Source organism: Halichoeres trimaculatus, unplaced genomic scaffold (assembly GCF_033239565.1).
Source record: "Halichoeres trimaculatus isolate MK-OKI-2021-1 unplaced genomic scaffold, fHalTri1.1 fHalTri1_scaffold_12, whole genome shotgun sequence".
Classification (NCBI taxonomy): Eukaryota; Metazoa; Chordata; class Actinopteri; order Labriformes; family Labridae; genus Halichoeres; species Halichoeres trimaculatus.
Genome location: NW_027437190.1, coordinates 3,380,725 through 3,407,465, shown reverse-complemented (window position 1 = coordinate 3,407,465; position 26,741 = coordinate 3,380,725). Strand labels below are relative to the sequence as shown.

Sequence of the window (26,741 nt, the reverse complement as noted above, 5' to 3'; positions counted from 1 at the left end):
CTGACAGGACAAGAAGAGAGAAACCTGTCTCTACAACTCTACATTTAGTGATGCTAACACAGTCAACATTTCCCCCATTTTTTGTCCCTTGTGCTAACTGCAGACCTTGAACATGGCACCACCTGACCTCCATCAGCTCATATTTCTGCTCCTTTTCTTCACAGTTTGGTCTTTATAACATCTATAGTAAGAACAGCAGAAAATGTTGGTAACACAGTTAATGATCAGTTAATGCGCCCCATGTACAGACAATCATTCTGATGAAATATTGATGAGGAGGAGCTGAAACATGACACACTTTCTTCAAGGTTCCCACCAAAAAGGATGGGACTTCAGCTGATTTAAGTCATGTGACTCTGGAGTAAACTATTGCTGATTTATAGGGTTTTTCCGATGGGTAACAAAGTTGACACAGATTTCTCACGCACACAAAGTGAAATATTTTAACTAAATTAATTATTTTGATAGTTTTTCAAACACCTTTGTCATGTTTTAATGATTATTTTGAACAAAAATACTGAAAATAAACAAAAACATGCATTCTAGTGGTTTTTTTGAAGAGCAAACTTGAGATTTGAGAAATCAGACAGCACAAAAACTGTAAATTCCAATCTGACTTTCATTTTTTTGCTAAATAACTGATGGAACCTGACAACTTTCTGTAATAAATGAAAGCAAAATATCAGCCAAATGACCCACTGTAAAATTAGAGTGCTCAATTAACCTGATGAGCTTGTTTTTGGACTGTGAGAGGAAGCCAGGGAGAACCCACACATGCATAGGGAGAACATGCAAACTCCACACAGAAAGGCCCACTGGCCAAGCTGGGAAACAAACCGGTGACTTTCTTGCTGTGAGGCTGCAGTGCTAACTGTTGCACCACCGTACAACCCTGCTTGAAATTACTTAGGGCTGAACAATTAATCAAATTTAAATCGACATCACAATGTAATACAATGCAATTTTCAAATCGCAAAGGCTGCAATTTAAATAAAAAAAGGAAAAGAAAGCTTTTAAAGTGCATTTAAAAAGTGCATTCCACAAGTATACATATTTCAGTGGTTGAGCCAAAATTTTATTTTTATTCACAGTTCTTCACTTTATTTAGTGTGAGATTCATAGAAGAGAAGATTCCTATTAGTTTTTTATATTATTGTTCATACCTGGCCTTTTGTAATGCAGGACTTTGTTTCTTTTCCTGATTTTATTTAAGGAAATTAATGATAATTCCATTACAAGTCTACAAGGCTTGTAGATAAATCAACCAGTCAATATTCTAATGTGATTGTAATAGTTAAAGATACATTATTCATATCAATTATTCTCATCTTATCATAACATGTAGGCCTGGCCTACAGGAAAGACTTGTTTATATGTTGACAGTATCCTTTGTTGTGTTGGTCATACTACAGAATGTTGTATTGCTTGTGTTAAGAGAATAATGTAGCAGACATACATCCCCCCTGAAAATTGCATGCTAAATCGCAATCGCAATATTGGTCCAGAATAATCGCAATTAGATTATTCTCCAAAATTGTTCAGCCCTAAAATTAATACTTAGTAAAATTGATAAGTGTAACCCATGAACTTGAAATCCACCCCTTATTATAGAGTCACTCAAAAAATAAACTCAGTCATTTGAAAAACCAGGAACAGACCCAGATAGATGTTTCTAGGCTGAAGAAGAAGCACCTTGTTGTCAATCAGGGTGAAACAGCACACTTGTTCAGCATGCAAAAGCAGATCTGTAAAAGTCCGGCTCAGAGTCTGTTCAGTGTTCAGCAGCTGAAAAACCCTTAACCAACACAGAAGTTACAGGCAAACAGAGGGTGACATCTGGTGATTTGGTCATCCTGGTGTTGTGGCAGGGCCAGTCAAGTTTAAAGCTCTTCTTCTGGCTCACAAAAAAGTGACATAGGGCTGGGCCATTCATCGAAAAATAGTTGAAAACAACCTTTAGAGCTTCTCATCAACGTAACATGTGCTGGTACAGTTATTGGTACTTTTGTGCGTTTATGTGGTAATAAATAATAATTTGTATCTAAAAAAAATACCTCAAAGTTTTTCAATTTTTACATGTTTACTCTTCAATATATAAACCTGCAATGTTGTGTTCATGTTCAGCATGGAAAATCACCTACTCTTCCACTCTCTCGCAGTCAAAAGGATGTGTTTAGGTACCCAAACATGGTACGTTTTGATTTTACGTGAATCAGTACTTTAGACTACAGACAGAAATTGGTTGGTACCTATTAAAGTACCAAACTCAGTACCCACCCTGAGTTAAAATGTAGATTTATTTCTTTAATTCAAAAAAAGGAAACTCAATCATGTCCAGGAAACTTTCCTTTTTTTATTGTATTGTGATGTCTTTAACATTTTTACTAAAACTCAGGTGGTAGATGTAAACTCTTCATCATGTCACAAACCATGTAATGAACAGTCATTGTAGCAACATCCCAGACGCCTACTCTAAATCAGCTGTTCAGGTGGGCTGTGTGGATTCTTTGATCCAGGCAAAAGCCAAGAAGCACACACACGTCAACCAAAGAGAGCAGGTCCTGGGCCGAGTAAGAGCATCACTGAAAATAAAACCCACTGCAGGGCTCAGATACTTCAGAGAGTTTCATTCACGAGGCTCATGAAGTTACCTGCTGATGATCTGGATGAAAATGAAGTTGTGATGACACTAATGTGCAGAATGGACTCACAGCACAGAGCCCAAACCAGTACTGACTCCAGCAACATCACTGGAGTGTTTCTAATCAGACTTCCCAGCTGTGACGGAGCTTTAGGAAGAGACTGCAGACCAAGAGGTCGTATACTTTGACTACTTTAATAAGTGACCGCTGTCAGGCTCAGCAGTGTGTGAAGTGCTCAATAAACCCTGATTATCTCCTGCTGCCTGTGACTTTAATGTGAGGACTCTTTAAACGACCTTTACAAACCTGATAAACGGCCCATATTTAGGCAGGAGCGAAGGGCAAACACCAGACTGAACCACGGCTCTGAGTCACATTATCCAGCTCTGTGGAGGCATTAAACACATATGAGTTGAACAGATTTTATTCCGAGATGAATAAAAGAAGAAGCCGCCTGCAGGCAGCCACAGCGTTCATCTACAGTTTTGGAAACATTACAGGAAGATTACACAAGATTTCACAGGAAAGCAGACTGCAAACAGAGGCTCAGATTACATAACCAGAGAGCTGGGATTGTCTCCTTTTAAGAAAGTGTTAGTCATTTTGAAGTGCAAAGTGATGGTTCCTTTAAAGAATATGTTTAAATACACAATACTCTGGTCTTTTCAGGGATGCTCCACTTTAACGTCCTTCACAGCCTCTTAAAACAGCCCTTAACTGCAAAAATTGATTTTTTTACATTTTAAAACATTGTGATACCTCATCAGATGGTTGAAAATATTGTATGTGGTGAACAAAATTCAAATCAGATGGATGAAAATAAAATGTCATGATTTTTTTTTTTTTTCAAACAGTAGAGGGCGCTATCTGCGCCTTCTCAAACACCTTCAGATTATCACTGAATACTGATCTAATGAGGACATTATGACACTTCTTCTGTGTTTGATCAGCTGGTGTAACCTGGATATCCACTGACGCGTTCGCCTGAAGGTCACCAGTTTACAGGGTCACTCTTTAAACTGGAACACCGGGAGCTGACAGAGACACATTCACACTGTCAGGCTCATAGAAGACCACAGTTTAGGAGGTACTAAACCAGGTCCATCACAGCTGGGGGTCATCTTACTGTGGACTGAGGGAGGGGAAATAAAACACTGAGGGTGCTCCACCAATCAGAAACATTAAGCTTGCAGGCCCCGCCCCCAAAGTTCCTGGACATCAGGAATGTAACACCCCCAGGGCAGGGCTGTTTTCAGGAGTGGATCACTTTTGGCCCCATTTGCACGGCAATGGTTCACTCCAAAATCCCCAAATGCCCATTGAAAAAAAAAATCTGCACGGACACAGAAATCTTACACAGAAACGCTGTAGTAAGCATGTTAGGCCTGTAGTTGGCACTACAATTGTCTTGTCCAGAAGCGTCTTTTGGTAGATCTTCTCTGAAGTAGAGTTGTGCCGATCATCTGGTGTATTGGTGAATGCTAAGAGCAGAAGTGGAGCAACAGATGCTCATTTTGTTAAAGACAGTCACAGATTCAGCAGATTAGGCAGCACAAGAACAACATGGTAGACCACGACGATCGTAACAACAGTACTGTTGTCCTGTTGAATGCTGATGTTCAAAACAATGTGATGTCAGCGTTTCCTCTGAAAACTCTGACTTACTGTGTACACGGCAAAGGTAGCTGCAGTGTTTCAGATATAATCCACCCTGGAGGCTGTTTTCAAAAGTTTGTATTTTAGGTCAGCTGAAACACGGTTTCTGAGAGGTTGAAACACGGTAACACTTTTGCTTTCGCGTTTCTTCCTAAAACTGTTGTGTAAATGGCCCCTTAGATTCTAGATCTTGCAGTCGATAAAGCACCTATAGTCCCTTAAAAAGTCCCCAGTTCCTGAGGAAGTTCCTGCGGTATACAAGCACTTTTAGTGAACATGACACCAAAAGATGGTGATGATGATAAAGATGATACTTTGTACTTCCTGCTGCTGCAACTGCTCACCCACATATGGTAATCTCTGGCTAAAAGAGACTGTGATGAGGATCTGTTTGAAGTGGATTGCAGCTACACTTTTTGGCCTGGAGTCTCACGCAGACTGTAGTGATGGCATAGCAAGGTGTGTGTTCATTTCAACAACTTTTTACCAGATACAATGCAACGAGGTATGGTCTATCAACAGGTAGGTAGAGCTATGCTTTGAAACGTGACAACAAGCAAACTTTGTCAGTTTGTACCATAGTTTAGCAGCTTGCTATATTTAGCTCCACTCACAGCCTGGCGCTCTAAGACGTGTCTGTAATGTGTAACGTTAGTGAATTCTGGTTATGCCCTCCCAGTCATCTACCAATCAGAGCTAACATAACCTCATTTTTCATTTTATTATATAGACTCTCTAGTTTGAACAGACCACTGCAGAATAACTGCTGACTGTGGGTTGGAGTCAACATTAGTTTAGCTCCTGTGTTAGCCTTTAGCTCGTGCTCTATCTCTGTCCTGTTTATCTTTCTTCTGCTCTTTTGTCCTTTTTCTGTGTGACAGTTAGGCTCCAGTGCCCACCACCACTACAAAACTAATCACAGAAATTGTTTTCAGCAGAGAAAAACACACAAAATCACAACTAAACTTCATCAGCCGGCGTGGTGTTGTCATACAGACTTTGAGGTGCCGTAAATCAATCTGGTCCTATTCGACCTGGCCAGGCTGAAAAGTGACATTTAGGAATAACCTATATTGATGCTGATAATCTCATTTTAAAGTGTGGACTACGATCAGGCACAGAAGGGGGACTTTTTCAAGATCACTTAGAAACTCCTTATAGGGACTTAAAAGACTTTGAAAGTCACAACCTATGAGTTCATCCACTGTCTGTGATTTGTCAGAGTGTCTTACCGTTGTACGTCACTCTGGGTTTGGTCAAACACAACACCAGGTGAAGATCCATCTCATCTGAGGACACAAACTTGGAGCACACAGGGCACTTGAAGCCTGGAAGACAGAGGAAAAACCAACAGTCAAACAGCAAATAAATGATGGAGAGAGCGTGTGTGTGTGTGTGTGAGTGTGTGGGCAGAATATGAGGAGAGCTTACAACTGAAATAAACTGAACCTAAGGCCAACAGCAGAATCTTTCTCTTCACTTTCACTGCAACAGAAATTATTTTAGAGTTATTATCTTCAGTGGTTACCAGCCGGTTTGTACAGGTGGTAAGAACTACCTGCTTTGTTTTTAATGAAAACCAGACCCAGATAATCATAGCTCCATCAGAGGAGATTATCTCAGACACAAACACAACTTTTCAGAGCAGCTAACACATGATAACTGGAAGACAGATGAGGAAGAGCCTGAATATTCCCATAACGTGATTACTTCCCATTTAATAAAAGACCAGCCTTTCTTTTCATTTATTTACATTCATATGAGAAGCTCTCTTCACCCCACACCAGATTAATATCAGACAAAATGTGTTGAAAGGCTCCACTTTAATGAGAGCCGGCCTGGCCTGCTTTAAATCATAAAGAGATAACGTCACACGGTTCAGACTCTGAGAGAAAGTTTGTCAAGTCTTCATACAAAGAGTGATTACTCGCTTTGTTTGCAGGACAACTCAGACCGCAAGAGACTGAGAGCGCTTTTATGGCGGCAGACAAGGCTAATCAATCTGTGACAGCCCTGAGATCCTGAGTGAAAAGACGTGCTGCAAATACAGAAATGATTCAACACCATTAACACAGGGCAATATCCAAAACTAGTGCAATGAGGAGCCAAAAAACAAGGAAGGAAGGAAAATAAATAAGGACTGACTAAACAACTGCATCGACAGGAAACGTGCAACAAATACAAAAACAACCAGTGTTTGGAAATGTACAAACGATGAAAACACACACAGAAGACACAAACCAAGATGTGACAGGTCAAGTCTGAGATCAGGAAACAGCACACAGACACAATGAATCTGTCTGATATCTTCCCAATGAATGCACCTATGCCGGCCTGTTCAGTGAGCAGACTCTGGGTGATCTCCATGCTGATTGGCTGTCCTGGTACAAATCAATCGCTGGATGTTAAGATTTTTCAACTCTAGTGCTGAAGAAGCCCCTTGAAAGTGTCAATTCACATCATCACGGCTCCCTATCTGTGACATTCACACCACAACACAAGACCTGACGTCAGCAGGACGTGCTGAGGTGATTCAAAGAATGGCTCAGGTTAGCTCTAGAGCTCGATGAATCCTGCAGCTGTTGTAGGAAAGCAGTCTGGGTAATGGCTGAAATACACCAGATGAGTCTTCAATCTGAATCCACTCTGTCACGGCCCGGATCAAACAGGCTTCCATTCAAGTCAATCTGTCAGCTTACACTGGATCTGCTCCGTTGCGGTCTGGCTGCATGGCTGGTCCCGCAAATTGCAGATAATATGCAGCCGTGAGAGCTGTGACACATACATTTAGCCGGAAGATTGAGCAGGACAGGAAGTAGTACAAAGAAACTACCTGAAAACTCCCAGTGACTTTCAAAATAGCAAGTCATACAGTTTGTTGGACTGAACACACAGCTGGTGTGAGATAACGCGAGAGTCGAACTGCATACATGTGGTGTATTTGAGGCATAACAGTCTCTGGGTAGAAGCCTCTAAGTTAGATTGAACCAAGACACTATGGTAATGTTACTGTTATACTTATGTGATGGATAATAATAATCATTCAATCAGCGCTGTTTTCACCAATCAAATGAGCACCTCTCCTCGCCTTTAAATGCGCTGCGGCCGAGGCGCAGCATCTGATTGGTCTGATTGATCCCTGCAGCAGGAGAATGGACAGCAGGGCACATCCAAGGACACGAAGCGCGTCACCGTGTGGACCAGCTCCCGGGACAGATGTAATCTGTTCCTTTGTCATTAATAGGAGAACAAAATGAAGAGACAGTTACACAGCTGGATTATCCATTCAGAATACTTTGATCCACCTGCACTCCTGGTTTGTCATCACCAAATAGCAGAACCTTTGCTGATATACTGTATACTCTCCTGGTGTCTCCACCTCATCCTCCTTACAATAATGTACTCCATCTTTTTAGATCACGTTAAAAATAAAGACTAAAACAGAGAAATATGGGAAATCACAGGTAAATCCTGAGTGACAAACATTTATTTTGTCTCTTTTTTCTTCATCTTTTCTCTCCCTCTTTTCTTTGAATTAAATGAAATGAGAGAACCAGATATATGCTCAGTATCAGATGTTAAGGCTGTTTATTGTTTAATTGTAAGATGTGCATCAAACTTCCAGCTGCCGTCAGGTTAACTTTCCATTATGACAAACGGCTTTAATCTGACATCAGATGTGACGGGACAGTTAATATAGATATAAATGTATATGCTGGTTCAGACAGTTACATTAAACAGTGATTGCTGTGATTGCTTATTGCATTAAAATGTGCCTGACACTCTGGAAACCTGCCTCTGAGGCTTTGTTGACATGTCCGCACATGTGCGCCTGTCACCAAATTACAGCTGTGGAGGGTGCACTCCGCTATGCGCCGAGAATAGACCAGGTTGGAGCTGGCGAGCTTTCAGCGCACTTTCTGCACTGTTTTTGGCACGAAATTGTCACTGCGCCAACAAAAATCTGCCGACACCTCCCCCTGGTGCGCCGTCAACTCCCCCTGGCGGTCCCATCTCTGCGCAGACGGTCTCAAATTGGCGGCACACGGCGGTGCGCCGCACGAAATTAACACTGCGCTGGGTTCGCCAGGCTTGCGCCCCCTGCGCTGTGCCATGAAATTAGAGCCCATAGAGTCAATATAAAGGTTCAAATGTAGTTTTAGGCTTGTTAGAAATGTAATGTAACAGCAACCCATAATATAACAATAACCCAAAATGCAATAAAAAAAATGTAATGAAGCCTGAAATGTAAAAACTGACCCCAAATGTACCAATTTTATGGTCAATTGTTACATTTTTGGGTTTTAATCCCTTCTTTTTTTTTAAATTACATTTCTGGTTTAGCACATTTGTTACATTGTCGACAAGTTATAACAATTCAGGCTATATTACATTTTTTAAAATTACATTTTGGGTCATTGTTACATTCAGGCTCTAACAAGACTCCATAGATCTTTTTTTCCTTCATATTGCATAACCTTGTGATGTGAATACTACCCTTGGTGATACTGAAACAATATATTTTGCAGCCCTAGCTTGCACTTGTTTCTAATTTAGGAAAACAAAAAACAAAACATAAACGTGTAGTTTTTGAGGGTCTACAAGAGATTTAGAAAAAAAAATTGAGGAAATTTGGAAGACATGGAAAATATGTATTTCCCAGAGAGGCTGGACCTTCATTTAAAAATGCTTATGAAACACTTTGATTGCTTTTCTCTTCAAAATTTCATCTGATCACCCTATGCGCTACGCTTATTGATGCTATAACATGATGTCAATAAAAGAATGTAACCTGTGATGACTGAATGTGCAATGTTTAATAATCCTAAAAAAGAAAAGAAACTTTGACCCATGTAGGTTTTTATGCTTGTAGCACCTGGCTGTACTGTCATGGGGGAATGAAACCTAACAAAAGCCTGCATGAGAAGTATGATTCAGTAGGTCTCTCTTCCACACACACACACACACACACACACACACACACACACACACACACACACACACACACACACACACACACACACACACACACACACACACACACACACACACACACACAGAGGAGTAACTCCACAGGAGAAGGAAGTCTAAGGAGTGTGCTGCAGGTGCTGCATTTTTATTTCAACAACAAACCAAATCCACAAATCCAACTGTTGATGGAAACGCTGTGTTTGAAAAACCAGAGGGAGCGTGTGCACTGGATCAGAGAGGCAGTAACTTACTCTCCAGCTGCACCGCACTAACTCAGTCTGCGATAACAGCAGACTTGACTCTGGATGAAAGGTCACTAATGATCGTCCTTTTTGCTCCAGTTTCCACAACAATGAAGTGCTAACAGTCTCTCTGCAGTTACATCCCAGTGCCCTTTGTCACAGATTACCTTCATAACAGTCCTCAGCTACGCTGTGTTAGCATGCAGCTCTGCAGCAGGGATGGAGCCACACCTCACGGACTGACGGACGGACACACACACAGACAGCAGAGGGAGAGGCGTGCGCTGGGTCACGTAAGTGAAGCCTCCTACAATGGTGAAATCTGTCCACATGCCGTAATACTGATGGGATAAATAGATTAGTGCAGCCAGAAGCAGGCTGTCCACTGCTTGTCTGACCTACTTAAAAGAACCACAACATACACATGCACTCACACACACTCGCAGGATGACAACTACCAAGATCTCCCAGCCATCTGCTGACGATTAGGAGCGTGTGCTCGAGGTGTATCACCTGAAAGACCAATGAGGACGAATTCCAGCTCAGCACAACTCGTGTCATTCTGAAAAATGTTGAAAGTCAAAGCTCAGCACAACCTGTGAGGCTGTGATGACTCATCCACTAAAAACTGTGGGATGCTCTCTCCAGGATACTAAACTGCTGTGTGTGTGTGTGTGTATCTCTGAGGTCATTCATGTCCTCGGTAACGTGAAGACATCATCTAATTCATGTCTCCTGGAATCACTCTTGTAGAGAGGAAAATGTAAACACAAAGTCAGCGTCAGAAGTGTTGTTTATAACCCTGGAGCAGTGTATATCTCTCAGTTTCCACGTTTTATCCTCCAACAGTTCACGGTGCTGCTGTGGAGGGACTGATATCTTCAGAGAAACCAAAACACATTCAAATCACAAAGCAGCATGATCTGAAACATCTGATACCTGCAGGCACAAGTGATGGAGGCTGAAAACACAACCCTTAAATTCCCCAAACCAGACTGACTGACTGACTAACTGACTGACTCACTGACTGACTGACTGACTCACTGACTGACTGACTGACTCACTGACTGACTCACTGACTGACTGACTCACTGACTCACTGACTGACTGACTGACTGACAGACTGACTCACTCACTCACTGACTGCAGGTGTGTGTTTAATTTGGTTGCAGAGTGTGGTTAATGTTAGCACAACACTACTTTTACACAGAAATAGTGGCAGCAGTATTTTTATTCAGTCATAAAGACAAAATCAAAATAAATCATAAACACTTTAACAAATAAAGGGATTTAAGGGACTCTGAATGTAGCACGGTTGTTGGTCTGAGTATTTCAGAAACTGCTGATCTACTGGGATTTTAACCCACAACCATCTCTAGGGTTTACAGAGAATGGTCCCAAAAAGAGAAAATATCCAGTGAGCAGCAGTTCTGTGGGTAGGGATGGGTACCTTTTACATTTGAAGCGATACCGATGCCCGGTACTTGGCAATCGGTACCCGTACTCAACGGTACCGATTTTCAGTACTTTTTTGTGTTTATGTAGTCAAAATATCAATTTCTTTAAAAATAAAACATGTGTTTTTCTTTTTAATTTGACACATTTTTCTTCAATATATAACCTTACGGATACGGTACCAATGCCCGGTACCTGGCAATTGGTATCGGTACTTAACGGTACCAATTTTTGGTACTTTTTTGTGTTTGTGCAGTGAAAAAAAAATTTCTTTGGAAATAAAACATATTCCCTTTATCAATTTGACACATTTATTCTTCAATATATAACCTTGCAATGCTGTGATTATGTCCAGCATGGAAAATCTCCCATTCTTCCACTCCCTCACAGTCACAAGGATGCATTTAGGTGTTCTAAACATGGTACCTTTTGATTTTACCTGAATCAGTACCCGTTACTTTTGACAGAATTTGGTCAGTACCTATAAAAGTACCTAATTCGGTACCCATCCCTATCCGGGGGACAAATGCCTTGTTGATGCCAGAGGTCAGAGGAGAATGGACAGACTGGTTGGAGCTGATAGAAAGGCAACAGTAACTCAAATAACCACTGGTTACAACCGAGGTCTGCAGAAGAGCATCTCTGAACACACAACACGTCCAACCTTGAGGCAGATGGGCTACAGCAGCAGAAGACCACACCGGGTGACCCTCCTGTCAGCTAAGAACAGGAAACTGAGGTTTCACTTCACACAGGCTCACCAGAACTGGACCATAGAGGACTGAAAAATGTCTCCTGGTCTGATGAGTCTGGATTTCTGCCCCCATCAGATGGTCCACTCAAGATTTGAAAGAACGACATGAGAGCACGGATCCATCCTGGCTTGGATCAATGCTTCAGCTGCTGCTGCTGCTGTGACGGTGTGTGGGAGATTTTTTTGGCTCACTTTGGACCCCTTGGTGCCACCTGAGTCTTGAGTTTCAATTGGTTGGGACCGCCAAAACGACCAAAAATGACAAGTTTGAGTGCGATTCATTTACAGGCAGATGTCTTCTCAGGCTTCATCATGGATCATACACGCTGTCTGCGTGCTTGTGCTTGTGCTCATGCATGACGTGTACCATGCTAAAGCTCACCTTTCTGAAGTAAATCTTGCCCTAACATGGCACACTTGCGGTCACACTGGACAAACAAACTAGACTTCAGGGTTGAAGGCTGCTTGGGCACAGTTCAGGTGACCAGTGTGACTGCTCTCTGAGAGAAACTGCTGTGCTAGTGAAGAGGACTTGTCTGTGTGAGTGTTTTGGATAGGGGAGAGGCTCAGCACTGCGCTTGTTGAGAAGCAGAGGGGTAACACATGCTTTCGCGTCAGTCACCAAACTCCAGAAAAGTCACCAGATTTGTTCCTGGTTGTTTTTTTTTGAGTAAAAGACACTTAAAGTGCTACTCCGGGATGGAACAAGTTGGGTCCTATCACAAGGTTTAGGGCAGAAATTACCCCTACAGCAGTGTTTTTGTGCAGCAGAAGCCCAGAGCGCTCGCACCAAACACCCCCTCCCTGCTCCTCTGCCGGTTTCCTCTGCACTCAGACAGGGCCATATTTTACTTGACCAAAAACACAAATAAACGGACTACCACCAAACAAATCTGATATTGGTCTGCATTCACGCTTTATTCCAAGTGAAGGGCAGGTCGTCCTCGCTCTCAAAATCACTCATCTTTGCGTTGTTATTGCATAATACGTCCTGGCAGACTACCTGCATTCGTTTATATCTGGCACGCTGTGCGCGCGGACTGATACACTAAGCGGCGAGCGCCTCGTAGCCAGCTGTGGCTTTGCAGCGGTGGTAGCGCCGTTTTACGACATGATGACAACTAGAGCCTTATTTAGCGGTGTTTTTGTGTGAAAGTAACGCGCTGAAAATTCTCTAAATAAAGCGTGAATGCAGACCGTTATCAGATTTGTTCGATGGGAGTCCGTTTATTTGTGTTTTTGGTCAAGTAAAATATGGTCCCGTCTGAGTGCAGAGGAAACCAGCAGAGGAGCAGCTGCTGCACAAAAACACTGCTGTAGGGGTCATTTCTGCCCTAAACCTTGTGATAGGACCCAACATGTTCCATCACGAAGTATCACTTTAAAGGGTCTGAAGAGTGGCTAAACATAGAGACAGAGCCGCTAAGTTGACAACAAACTGCTGCAACAACATGTAACGTTACAGCCAATCACCGGTAGCATTATCAGATCATGACCATGTGAATAACCCTTTAGGTACAGAAACTTGGCACCAAAAGACAAGGCATGTTTTGATAATCGGTACTACCAAAGCGTTTTGGTCGGTGCCATAAAAGAACCAAAGTTTGGTACCCACTCCTAGATGCTATCACGAAAAATTGGAGCAAACTCTCCGAGGCAGGTTTCCAGCAGCTTGTTGAATCTTGTTCCTACAATCATCAAATCATTAATAAGTTGTTTAACTGACTCATAACACTCCTGAGAGAGATGACCTGTAATAATTAACCTGGCTACATGGCTCCATTTCTGGCTCCGGTTCACTGGGTGAGTTTGCAGTTGTTCTTCTCTCAGTCTGTTTCTCTGAAGACCTCCACCTTTAATTTTCACTCAGGAAACTCCCTCACTGACTGACAATCACTGCTGTGCTCCAAATCACTCATCCTCTCTCTGCTGACAAAGACCAGTGCTCCGCACAGTTTAATCCAGCCATCGACCACTTGGCCAGAGCCTCAAACCTTCACACACTGTTGACCTGAGGTCTTCACACGTTGGACTGAATGAGCTCCGTATCACTGCAACCATCTAATCTACTGTTTGGACACTATCCAGCGTGCCGTGTTCATTATCCACAGTCCTTAACTCAGCTCTCCACCGGCCCCTGAATCAGCACATCCTGCACTCCACGCTATTAAACAGGATTTATAATCATCATTTTATTGATCTGCTCACTATTCGTTGACAAGCCTGGCTGCACAACAATCCTCCAGCTCAGAGGTTCTCACACAAACACCTACAGGGGAAAACAGAGGATGGGAATCATTTCTATCCTCACATCATTTTTCCACAGTCAGGCAAATCTGGGAGTTGAAAAGCGCTGAGTGAAAAAGGGGAAGGTAGGTCTTTTACAGGACAGACATCAATCACCACTGACCGATTTTCCTCCCATCTTTCTCCCTCTGAAGTGCTCCTCCTGGCCATGATTGCTGGAGAATGAGAGCAGCATTCAGACTCCTCAGTGCAGAGGAAACTGAGGGTTTGTCGAGGAAGAACACATTCACCGTGAAGGACGGGGAAACATTCACACTATGAATACTTTGAGGTAAATCCCTGCAGCCATCTGGAAGCAGCGGGACACAGAAGCAGATAAATCTGCAGAATGTGGAGCCATCACACACAGCCGTGCCAAATACACCTTTCTTAAATTACAAGCAAATGACACCAGACTGCTATAAAAGAGCCACACTTTCCTCCACTCGTGGGTTCAACCTGTTTTTCTGATGGGTTTGGGTGCTGTGAGACGCAAGATTCTTTTAAAAACTTATCCTAAAAAAAATAAAACATGATCACAATTCAAAAAAACAAATCATTGATGAACTTATTTAACCGATCTTTCACTGTTCAGCCAAATACAAAAAAAAAAAAACAGGAGGACAAAACACTTCTTAAATTAGCAGCAGAGCTAATACTTCTCTGTCAATACACTTTATTTTAACGTGGGGGTGTTGTGCTTATTCAAAGATCTTCAGTTCTTCACACCATTTTTATTTTATTTATTTTATTTTATTTTATTTATCTCAAACTTTAAAAAACAGAAAACAAAAGGAAATAAAGAAATAAACATATGAGTGCAAACACATGCACAGCAACCAGTTTGAGAAGGAGCAGAATGAAGCAAAAAAGCTTATCTAGTTCTGCCCCTTTCAATACAAAACAGATACAATATCAAATTATAACTCAGAACCCGCTGACAACAGTGTTCATAAACATCCAACTCATAATACTTTCAAATTCACCATTGTATATCTGTTCAAAGCAACATTTTAAATTACTTACTGTGATTATTTACATATGTTAATAGTTATCAATGTTCTAATCCAAGGCCATGTTATTTTAAATTACCTGTATGAGTTTAGTAGTACTTTTTTATAGTGTAGTTTGAATATTTGCATGGTAGTGCACATTTTTAAAGTGACATCCAGTCTGTTCCAGAGTTTGACTCCACAAACAGAAATGCACAAACTTTTAAGAGTTGAGTGAATGATTGGTAAAATGAAATTATGTTCACCCCTTAGATTATAGCCCCCCTCTCTGGTTTTGAATTTTTTTTGTAAATTACCGGGTAAATTATTGTGCAATGCTTTATATAGCACCTGAGCAGTCATCAGATTAACTATGTCACAGAATTTTAGCAATTTTAATTGTAGAAATAGAGGGTTAGTGTGATCTCTGTACCCAGCATGACTTATTAACCGTATAACTCTTTTTTGTAATGTGCAGATCTTTTGTAGATTGGTCTTATATGTGTTACCCCAGACTTCAGCACAGTAGGAGAGGTATGGCAAGATCATGGAGCAGTAGAGGGTGCGCAGAGATTTTTGTGGCAGTAAATATTTTGTTTTGCTGATTATTCCAATACTTCTTGATATTTTTGAGCACAGATATTTTATGTATGGTTTCCAGGACAGCTTATGGTCAACCAGAATGCCCAAGAACTTACTTTCATAGACTCTTTCAATAAGTATGTCATCAATTGTCAGCTCAATTACACCATCTGTCTTTCTTTTCCCAAATACCATAAATTTTGTTTTAGTAACATTTAGTGATAATTTGTTTCTGTCAAACCAGCATTTCAGATTACACAATTCATTCTTGACCATATCTAGCAGCTGCTCGAGGTTATCTCCAGTACATAAAATATTGGTGTCATCAGCAAACACAATACATTTTAATAAGTCAGACACTTTGTATATATCATTGATATATAGAATAAACAACTTAGGGCCCAGTACTGACCCTTGTGGGACACCACAGGTAATGTCTAAATAACTTGACCTGTGATGACCCACCTGAACAAACTGAACTCTGTTGCTGATGTAGCTCTTCAGCCAGTCTAGAGCCACCCCCCTTAAACCATACTTCTCCATCTTTCTCAATAAAATATCGTGGTCAATGGTGTCAAACGCCTTCTTTAAATCAACAAATATTCCAAGAGTGAATTTCTTTGAATCAAGACTGGAAGATATTTCCTCGATTAAATCCATCAAGGCCAGGGAGGTGGATCTGCCTGATCTGAACCCATACTGACTTTCCATTAAAATGTTGTTTTTTTCTATAAATTTGTCCAGTTTATTGTTGTAAAGTTTTTCCAGAACTTTTGAGAACTGTGACAACAGAGAGACCGGTCTATAGTTGGTGAATGAGTCTTTATCACCAGATTTGAAAAGTGGAATGACCTTTGCAACTTTCATCTTTTCTGGAAAAGCTCCTGTTCGGAAAGACAAATTAAATATATAAGTAAGTGGATTTATGATGCAATTTATTGTATCTTTAACTAAAAACATGTCAATCCCATCTTCGTCTGTAGAGAATTTGTTTTTACATAACTTAACAGTGTCAATGATCTCTTTTTGCGTCACTGCTCCCAGAAATACTGAATCCCTCACACTGTCAATACAGATATCTGCATCAGCAACAGACTGCCCAGCATTGTTAATTTCTCTTGCCAATTTTGGCCCCACTTCAACAAAAAATTCATTAAATCCCTCCACTATTTTAGATTTATCATAGACCTTTTTGCCATTTACAATAAAGTGGTCTGGGTGACCCACTTTATTTTCAGACTTAGTTAATCCATTCAATATACTCCATATTCCTTTAATATTATTTGTGTTTTCTTCAATTAATTTGCCATAGTAAGTCTTTCTACTTGTCCTAATAATATTAATAAGTTTATTTTTATACCTCTTATATTTTTGCTCAGATTCTTTTGTTCTTTGTATAATAAATTGCTTATATAACATATTCTTCTTTTTGCATGCATTCTGAATCCCCCTTGTCATCCATGGTTTATCCAAATATTTGTTACTGTATTTATATTTCATTATCGGGCAACTTTCATCATATAGTTTCTTGTAGATGTCTAAAAATGTGTTATAGGCAATATTTACATCATTTTCATTGTATATGCTACTCCAGTTTGTATTTATTAACTCATTTTTAAATGATTCAAGATCCTCCTCACGTCTTTTCCTTTTAAAAATAATCTGCGTAGTCTTTCTCTCCTTCTTAAAGCCACATTTATGAATAGCAAACACTGGTAAGTGGTCTGAAATGTCAGCTATTAACAATCCATTATCAATATTGCTATCCATATTATCTGTAAAAATGTTATCAATAAGAGATGCACGATCTACCGTTATCCTACTAGGTTTGGTGATTAGTGGACGCATACCTTTGCTGTACAACAACTCAATAAATTCATCTGTTTTCTTATGCTTATTGATATTAAGTAAATCTATATTGAAATCTCCACATAAATAACTTATCTTATTTCTTATAGTGCTTAATATTTTATCCATTGTGGCAATAAATATATCAATATTACTGCCTGGTTTCCTGTACAAACAGTTCACCATTATATTTTTTTCCCTTTGTATATTCACTTCTATGGTGATGCATTCCATTACCTCATCAATGACTATACACAGATTTTGATGGACCTTATATTCCAGACACTCGTCAATAAACAAAGCCACTCCCCCACCCTTCCCATCCTTCCGATTAACACAATGAAAATTATATCCTAACAAGCTGAAGTCATCACCCCGCTCTAAATTAATCCAATGAGGTCATCACAAAAGGATGGTTCACGACATGTCAGAGGGGTAAGATTCAACCACCAAGGTCTGCCCATTGCTCCCCCCTCACAGGCCTCCAGGCCAATCAGAGAGATGGGGGTTTGTTTTTAGTCTTAAAGGGACAGCAGCTGAAATGAAGGCTGAAATCAGATTTTCCTAAAACACCAGGGAAAAAAAGATAAAGGTTCATTCAGCTGACAGTTTTTTAAAGCTACTACAGGGGTACCAGAGGAACAGTATGAGGACTATGTATCACAAAATCTATAGTTCAGACCTTGTCATGGTTCTGTGGTCGTAGTTTTCAGTTTGGTGTACATTGTTGTTATTTTTAACACCCCAGAGTACCATTTATCCCAAAATTCCACAGTTTACAGGTTTTTAAACCCTCAAGTCATGAAAAACCTGAAAGAATGAGGCAGTTTAACATTTGATACCTCATTAAAGCTGGGAGAGACACTGCTAGTTTTAAAAATCCGAACTTCTCAGTAAGGAAAATAGCTGTTATCTGTCCTAAAAGGCCGCTAAATGATGCCATCGCCTAATTTATGTAAAAATTGGTTCTCATATTATTGTCATGGATGCAGCAGGAGAGAGAACTAAAATCATGGGAAAACACAGTAAATATGTTTAGAACAAAAATAAACTTTCTTTTTTGATTCTTGTTTTGTTTATGTCTAAATATCAACCCTCCTTAATCGAGACTTGTGATCTGCATCCAGTCGTCTGCTCTGGCTGCAGCTGGGAGGGACTGCTGCAGGTGTGGAGGAGAAGTCAGAGTCTCCAAACTCCAGAAAAGTCACAAGATTTGTTGCTAGTCACTTTTTTGAAAAAAAGTTGCCAGAGGGGTCTGAAAAGTCACGAAATAAAGCGACACCACCACTTTTTTCCCAGAGCTAACAGTTAATCTAAAGTGCTCCCACGCAGCAGAACCATACAGGCACATCAAACCCACTGTGAAAATTGAAATTAGTGAAATCAACTTCAAAGTTAAAATTTGGTCTAGCACCTGTTGAAATGAGGTCTGAGTGTCCCAGACCAAATTTCCACTGGGTTTTGTCTCATTACAGAGGCTTTTTATTACAACCACTGCTAGTATCTAGTTCTCTCACCAGGCTAACTGTGAGGGGACGTGTATGAACTTCAGAACCCAATTAGTTTCAATTTTCTTCTGAAGGAATATTCCCCGCTGTTTTATTCAGATTGGTTAACACCAGTGTCAGTTTGTTTTGAAGAGGGAACCTGCAGATAACTCAGGTCTCAATAAAAACCCTGTGGAGAATGTAAACCATTGTTCTTATGCTGCTGTTCCTGTGTCACTCCATGTTCAACAGACCTAACAAGAAGTGCTGGGATTTGATTACCAAATCGTAAGACAACTCGTCCCCTCTGATGATTCAAATAATGGACTTTGCAGGTAAAACCATGTTAATGACACGGAAAACACCAGAAGGCCCTGTGGCCTATTTCACAGCCGTGGTCACTTTAAGTGAAAGTTAAGGATCCACCAGGTGGTGTGTTCAGTTAATCATCTGCCATCTGAGTCTCAGCAGATGGACAACACTTAAGAAAAACAGCCAGGGCTGGATCAACAAAGGCTTTAAGTGCCTGCTGACTGGCTCTCCATGCTGTACATGAGGACGGAGCATGGCTGTATGAGTGTTTCAACAACAGGCTCTGAAAACACACACACAAGGTAAACTCAGCCAAGTCAGTATGGAAATACACCCTGACTGTGACTCTGTGTGTGCGTGTGTGTGTTTGTGTATGAGGCTGCACTGATCTCAGCAGGAGGGCTGTGTGTGTTAGACACAAAGGAGAATCACATGTCATATCAGACCTATGTGCAGTGAGAAGAAATGTATCCTCTACCTGTTGGCACTGTGGCAAAAATGTCCCTGCTAGCATCTTTACTTGATGGGCTAAACAACAACATGGAGGGTAAGATAAAAACTACACACACTGAGAGAAGGCGAGCAGAGTGAGGACAGACATATCAACAGAAATTTCCTGAAGAAGTCACGTTCACCTTCACAGGATTCATTTAAAGTGAACGTAAGTGATGAACGAGCTGATGTTTTCACTTTGTCGTCCTCTTTAATTTCCTATTTTGTTACATCTGTTACTCTCAGAGGGGGTATTCTGCTGTCACACAGTTTTAACATGGATATAAAGTACCAATGCTGGATATTCAGAATGAGTGTGTGCAGATTCTCAAACCTCTTCATATTCATATAGAAATCCCTGAATCTGTCTGTAAACTGATGAATAGAATAGAATAGAATAGAATAGAAAATACTTTATTTATCCCCGAGGGGAAATTCAGGAGTCACCGCAGCATTTAAGAAAACAAAAGTAAGAAAGAGTATAGAAAGTGCAAAGAGGTCCATAAGAAATTAGATGACGACAGCCCGTCCACCACTCTCCAGCCCAGCCAGTCTCCACCTCCACAGAGTCCAGGACTGAGCCTCCCCAGAAGTCTGTTCAGTCTCTGTCTCCTGGATCCTGTCTGCTCACAGCAGGCGAAACTCCTCCGATGTGTCGCCGGCGTCCGATGTCAGCTCCGTCAGCCACGTCCGTGAACAGCACGATGCCGCTGGGTTAGCACGGCTAGCTCGTCCATCCCCCGGAGCTGGATCCCACGTTCCCAACAACGATGGATGGAAGGACAGGTCCACGTTGTCATCTCCCGGCTCACACCCAAGAACTGGCACGTCGTCCTCACCTCCTCCTCCTCAGCTCGAGGGAAATCATCAAGCCCTACACTAGTTAGCATTGGCATGCTACAGGCTGCTAACAGCTGAGTACGCATGTAAACAATGCAGCCATGGTTACATGTAGGATCTCCAGACAAACACAGGTGAAAAGTAGTAAAAATATCACTGAAGCCACAAAAAGTTTGGTGTCCGTGACCAACAATGAACCATACAAAGAGATGATCCACTCCAAATACAAAGATGACGACAAAAAGACGAAAAAAATGAAGACCAGTTGGAGGTTTTCACGAGTTCTGCTGAAATGATGAGGCCTCTTAACTAGTTCATGGCACATTGGGGGCGGGCCTCAAACACTAGAGTGGTTTTATAATTAGGGGAACATTTCAGCCAAACAAAAAAAGTGAAAAATATGTACTTTTTAAAAAACTTTTTATTCTATTTGTTTGCAATCTATATGTAATAAATTCATTAGTTGGCAAGCCTAAGCTCTGGTGAATTCTTAAATATTTAAGAAATTAAATAAAATGGAGCATTATTTTTTCAGCTGTGTTATGGAAAAAAGTTGTGACTATTTTTTCAACAAAACTCTATATTATACTGAATTTACTGAGTAATTCAACAGTTCACAGTTTAGACAAAAATTAAAAGAATCATGGCACAAAAATCCCAGTAACTGCTCATTTCCTTCACAGTTTGGTCTTTATAACATCTAGAAGAGCAGAAAATGTTGGTAACACAGTTGATGAACAGTTAATGCGCCCCATGTACAGACAATCATTCTGATGAAATATTGATGAGGAGGAGCTGAAACATGACACACTTTCTTCAAGGTTCACACCATAAAGGATGGGACCTCAGCTGATTTAAGTCATGTGACTTTGGAGCAAACTGTTGCTGATTTATAGGGTTTATTATTTAAATAGTTTTCAAACACCTTTGTCATGTTTAAATGATTATTTTGAACAGATAATACTGAAAATGATAAACACAAACAGTATCGATTTTGAGGAGCAAATTCTGACACATGATTTTCCTTTTTTGCTAAATAAATGATGGAACCTGTTAACTTTCTGTATTAAATGAAAGTAAAATATCAGCCAAATGACCCACTGTAAAACTGGTCATTGCTTTAAATTAGTTTTAAGTAAAATTGATAGGTATACCCCATGGACTTGAAATATACCCCTAATAATGGGTCTTATTTGTATCAAAAGACAAAAAAACTTACCCAATGTGGAAGTTTGAAAGTACTGAAATCAAATTAAAAGTTATATTTGTGTTTATGTTTTGTTTTTAGTAAATATCTAGGTAAGAAACAGGATGAGGAATAACAAGTAGGTGATTATGTAAAGTAGAAACAACATGTTGAGAACCACTCTGCCTTGTGTCATGGTCCCACTCACCCTGCAAGCCCTTTGTTTTTATTTTCTGAATCTTGAAACGTTTGTGTTGGTTTTATCTTCTCAGCTTGGACAGATCTGTCGACCAGCTGCAACAAGCAGCGTGCTTGCAGTGAAAAAGCTGTGATAAGAGGGTAAAGGACTCAAACCAAAGCTTCAAAACTCTCTGCAGGGACTGGTTGATGACATCATAGCCGGTAAGTCCATGCAACGAGACACAACTCAAATCAAAGGAGTGAGCTGAGATTAGGAGAACAGGTAAGGTAGCAAATGGCTTATCTCATCAAGGTAGATTTCAGCTAACCTGGACTGACTCAGCCTCTGACACCAGCGAGGCTCAGCTCTGCACTGCATGATCTCCTCAAACCTCACACTGACCTGAGGTTATTCCACCACAGACACAATGTTATTGTCCTCAGCGTCAGCGTGCAGGCTGCAGGTAATAGCTTCTAATGAACAACGGGGGCGACAGAAAGGAAGCTGTCAGACAGATCTGTCTCCTCAGCAGCCTCCAGTCTGACTCTCTTTGCTCTCAGAAATTAGATGAGCAACAAACCTGAGCGACAACAACAACCAGCTCCTCTAACAATCTCACAGAGCAGACAGCCTTCTGCAGATTTTAATTACCATTTTTTGTCCTCCACATCATTCAGTAGTTATTTTTAGCAATTCTGCTTCAGTTTGATCCAAAGTTGCACTCACTGAAATGGAAATAATTTGTTAGCTCTTGTGTTTGAATAAATTAAAACAAGTATTGTGAAGGATTCCCTTTGGCAGCTCTGCAGAGCAAAACTTCTCAAAGTGTTGAAGTAATTACAGGAATTAACTCTCAGGTTTTTATCTGCACCACAGCATCTAACTACTGCAACACGTCCGTCCCTTTCTGGAAACATGGTTTAACAGCTATGCACAAAATTACTCTGAAGCTATCAGACAGTCCTTCAAAAACCAATTTGAGACCAAGGGGCAACATCTGGTTTAGAAAAATGAAGCTTATGCAGAAGTGCTAAAAGTTGCTGTTCACTAAGGATCTGCTTAAAGCTGGCTGCAGAGAGACCGGGAACCACCAACACACCCATCCAAAAAAACTCAGCCGTTTAGAAGATATTAGTATCGTCTGATCATCCAATCAGAGACAAAGCTCAGCTCACAGGACTGACAGGTGCCATACAGCTGTCAGAAAGGAAGCTCAAAAGCCCACATCATGTCCAATATGGCTGCCTCTGTGGACTGGCTTTATTTCACTGTTTCAGGAACAGATGGGTGATGTCGCAGAGGCTACATCCATGTTTTATACAGTACCAAGAGAAATGGACGTCATCTTGCTCGGCTCCAAGCGAGGTCTCCACAAAAACTGCTCTCACTGGTGACTGGCTGCAGTATAGTTCAAAAACTCAGTCTCCCCAGCCATTCTAAATGAGCTGTGGTCAAACTTTAAAAAATAAAAACACCTCATAGAAATGTTTCTCACATCCGTATGCTGTGGTAATTTAAAGATATTATTGGGCTGCACTGAGTTCAAGTCCTCTTTATTTCTGAAAAGTTTCTTTTTCATCAGTTATTAGAGGTTAGAAATGGGGAACGAAATGGAAACGCCGGCTGGTGTTTACATGGCAATGGTGGCTGCAGTGTTTCAGAAAATTATTAATTACCATAACATATTTTGCCAAAAAGTGTATTCTTTTATATTGGAAAAATGAATTTCCTCCAACTTTTAAGATGTTTCTTGAGCAGATATCTGAGTTTCTACCTTTAGAGAGATTGACTTTAGAAAAAAATAATCAAGGGTACATTTTTCAAGACCTTTGGCTCCCTTTAGCAACCTGTCTGGAAAATTTATCAACACAAACCTAAAGGACATACTTGGGGGAAACGGAAAACCAAAAAGGGAACTTGTAGTGACAGTTGAGCTTAAAATTGTCATGTTTCTACTATGCTCCATGAACTTAACCCTGGCTTAGCAATGGTTGTTGGTTTATGACAAATCTGCATTTTATAGACTCTTGTCAGCACAAGTGGACTGTATGAACTTACAAGTATGTTTTGGTTTAAAATGTTGTTTTTGAATTTTCATGTTGTTGTTTTTTTGTTTATTTTCTCAGTAGATTGCTGTATTTTGAGTTTTTATTATTTCACTTCTTTTTGCTTTTTCTACTTTTGGAATTGTTGTAAAACAACTTTGCCTTTTTCATAGATGGTTTTGGTGTTTGTAGGAGGGTATTTGGGTGGGAGTTTGGTGGTGAACTGCTTTGTGTGTTTATATTTCTGTTATTTACTGGTGGAGGTATAAATGGTGAAAATGCTAATAAAATATATATACAAAAAATATATATATTAGAGGTTAGAAATGGGGAACGAATTGGAAACGCGGGCTGGTGTTCCACTCTGAAGCTGTTTCAGAAGTTTGCATTTTAGGTCGGCTACATCGCTGTTTCTGTGTGAACGAGGAGCCAAAACGCAACAATACTTCTTGCGTTTCATCCTTAAACTGTTGTTGTGTAAACAGACCCTAAATGGGGATTGTTTGATTTGTGCTGCAATCGCTATAACTAGAGCCCGGCCTATTATGCCTGTCACTGATCAATCAACATCGACCAAAATGTAGCCGACAATAAAAAATTTTTGCTCCACAGAGATTCTGACGCTCTTGCTTTTGTGTGTCTGTGTGTTGGGCTGCACGCTGCCCGAGTGCCCGCCCCCTCTGTCCACCATTATCTAATGTTAGACTATAGAATGACGTTTTAACGTCACGTTTGTTGCTTTTTTGAGAGATAAACAGAGATAAATGCTACTGTTAATTCACATGTCCACCATTATGTAATGTATGACTATAATACGGCGTTTTAATGTCATGTAAGTTGCTCATCGTGTGTTTAAGGCAAGGCAAGGCAAGTTTATTTGTAGAGCACAATTCATACACAAGGCAATTCAAAGTGCTTTACAGCTAACACAAAATAAAATCACAATAGGCAAAATAAAATCACAATAGGCAAAATAAAATCACAATAGGCAAAATAAAATCATTGCATAAAATCACATCATAAAACATTAAAAATGATTAATGAAATTAAAAGAGGAGAGTGCAGATAAAATACTTTCAGTTAATGTATGCAATGCTGAACAGAACTGTTTTCAGCCGGGCTTCGAACATTGTCAGAGATGAGGCCTGTCTCACATCTTCTGGCAGATTGTTCCAGATTTTGGGGGCATAAAACTGGAATGAAGTCGTTTACATTTTTAATTTATTTTCTACTTACTGTGTTTAAAGTTTGACTTATTTATTTAAGGTGTTTACAGTTTGACTTCTTTATTTATTATTATTGTTTTAACAGCTTTTTCTTATTTAGCATTTGTTTACACCGCAGTTATGTCTTATGTTGACAGTTTCATAATTAAAGTTCCTTGTTTTAATTTTATAGTGTTCTGTCTCTGTCTTGAATCATATGGGTATTATAATGATTTGTGATTATATACAGTATATATCCTGTGTACATCAATGAATTTATTATATATATCAGCTGATATATTGGACATCGGTCGCATATCGGCTTTTTTTTTGCCCCCAGTATCGGTATCAGCATCGGCCCCAAAAATCCCATATCGGTCGGGCTCTAGCTATAACGGCTCTAATATAACTCTGTAAAACTCTTCAAAACAAAAGTGAAATACACAGAAGTTTAATATATTACTTTTGACAGGTAGTGATATGAAACTTTATAAAATTACTCGTAAAAAAGACTTAGGAGAAATGAGTAATAGACTATTCATGACAGAGTGGAGTCAGACTGGAGACACATTTGGTGAACTTTGGTGTAACTCTGTGATGACATCTACTCACGTTAAACCCTCTGTTTTTGACCCTCAATGAGTACGAAACACTTTTCTTGGTGCATTTGTTAACATTACTAAATATGACCCTAACAGGTAGCCATCCGTTCTGTGACTGACCCCTGTCCCCCTGCCCAGTTTGCTTGTTTTCAACACAGAGCTGAGAGTCAAGAGGTCAAGTGACAAACTGTGGCTCAGACCAACTGATCTACACATTCAGAGTGTACTGGTTAAAAACCAGAGAATGACACTGAAAGAATCACTGGTATGGGAAATTGTGACACTAGCTGTTAATAACAGAACAGTGTAATCACAGTGCCATACAGACAGCTCTCTATTACTTCTGGCGTATTTAGTTCGATGATTTGCTATTACCGTGAAACAACCTCATCAGAATAACATTTAATTTAGCACTCAGCAAATGATTAAACAGATTGAGCCCAACTTAATGCCAGCGTTCATTGATATTCATTGAAGTCTCTCCAAACCATCCGACCTTGTCTGAGGTGGGTTTCAGTATTCTACAAGAGCAGACAGCTGGTACTGTTTAACCACGGGTCAAATAGGGACAAATGCTGCACACGCTGTCTGCAGTCTGCTGTAATAATGTAGCTTTGTCTGTTTTCAGGCTCTCCAATGTTCAGTCCTGGAAAGATGCTGAGGCACTCCTCTTTGTGCACAAGAGGCAAAAAGTAAAAAATAAACATTTGGAGCTTTTGATTTCCTGTTTCAAAAAGAACAAAGCCAGAAATCTACCTAAGGCTGCTTTAATATTCAGCACACAGTTCACTGTGCTCACGTCCAGACTTTGTCTGCCGTCATCCTTCTCCCTCCACTGTTTTGTTGCATCTCTTACTTTAAAGAAGGGGTATTCTGCTGTCAAACATTTTAAACAGATATAAAGTACCAATGCTGGGTTTCCAGACTGAGGCCCTGTTTACACAACAATGTTTCATTCTGAAA

At 40.3% G+C, this 26,741-nt stretch overlaps 1 protein-coding gene across 1 annotated transcript in view; it reads right to left on the bottom strand.

The window, feature by feature from the left end:
* Window positions 1-26,741, bottom strand: part of znrf2b (zinc and ring finger 2b) — a 52,899-nt gene that overhangs the window by 13,883 nt on the left and 12,275 nt on the right. Inside the window, exon 2 of the mRNA XM_074683696.1 lies at window positions 5,531-5,626. Coding sequence (XP_074539797.1) covers window positions 5,531-5,626 — 96 coding nt within the window. The remainder of the gene's footprint in view (window positions 1-5,530; window positions 5,627-26,741) is intronic.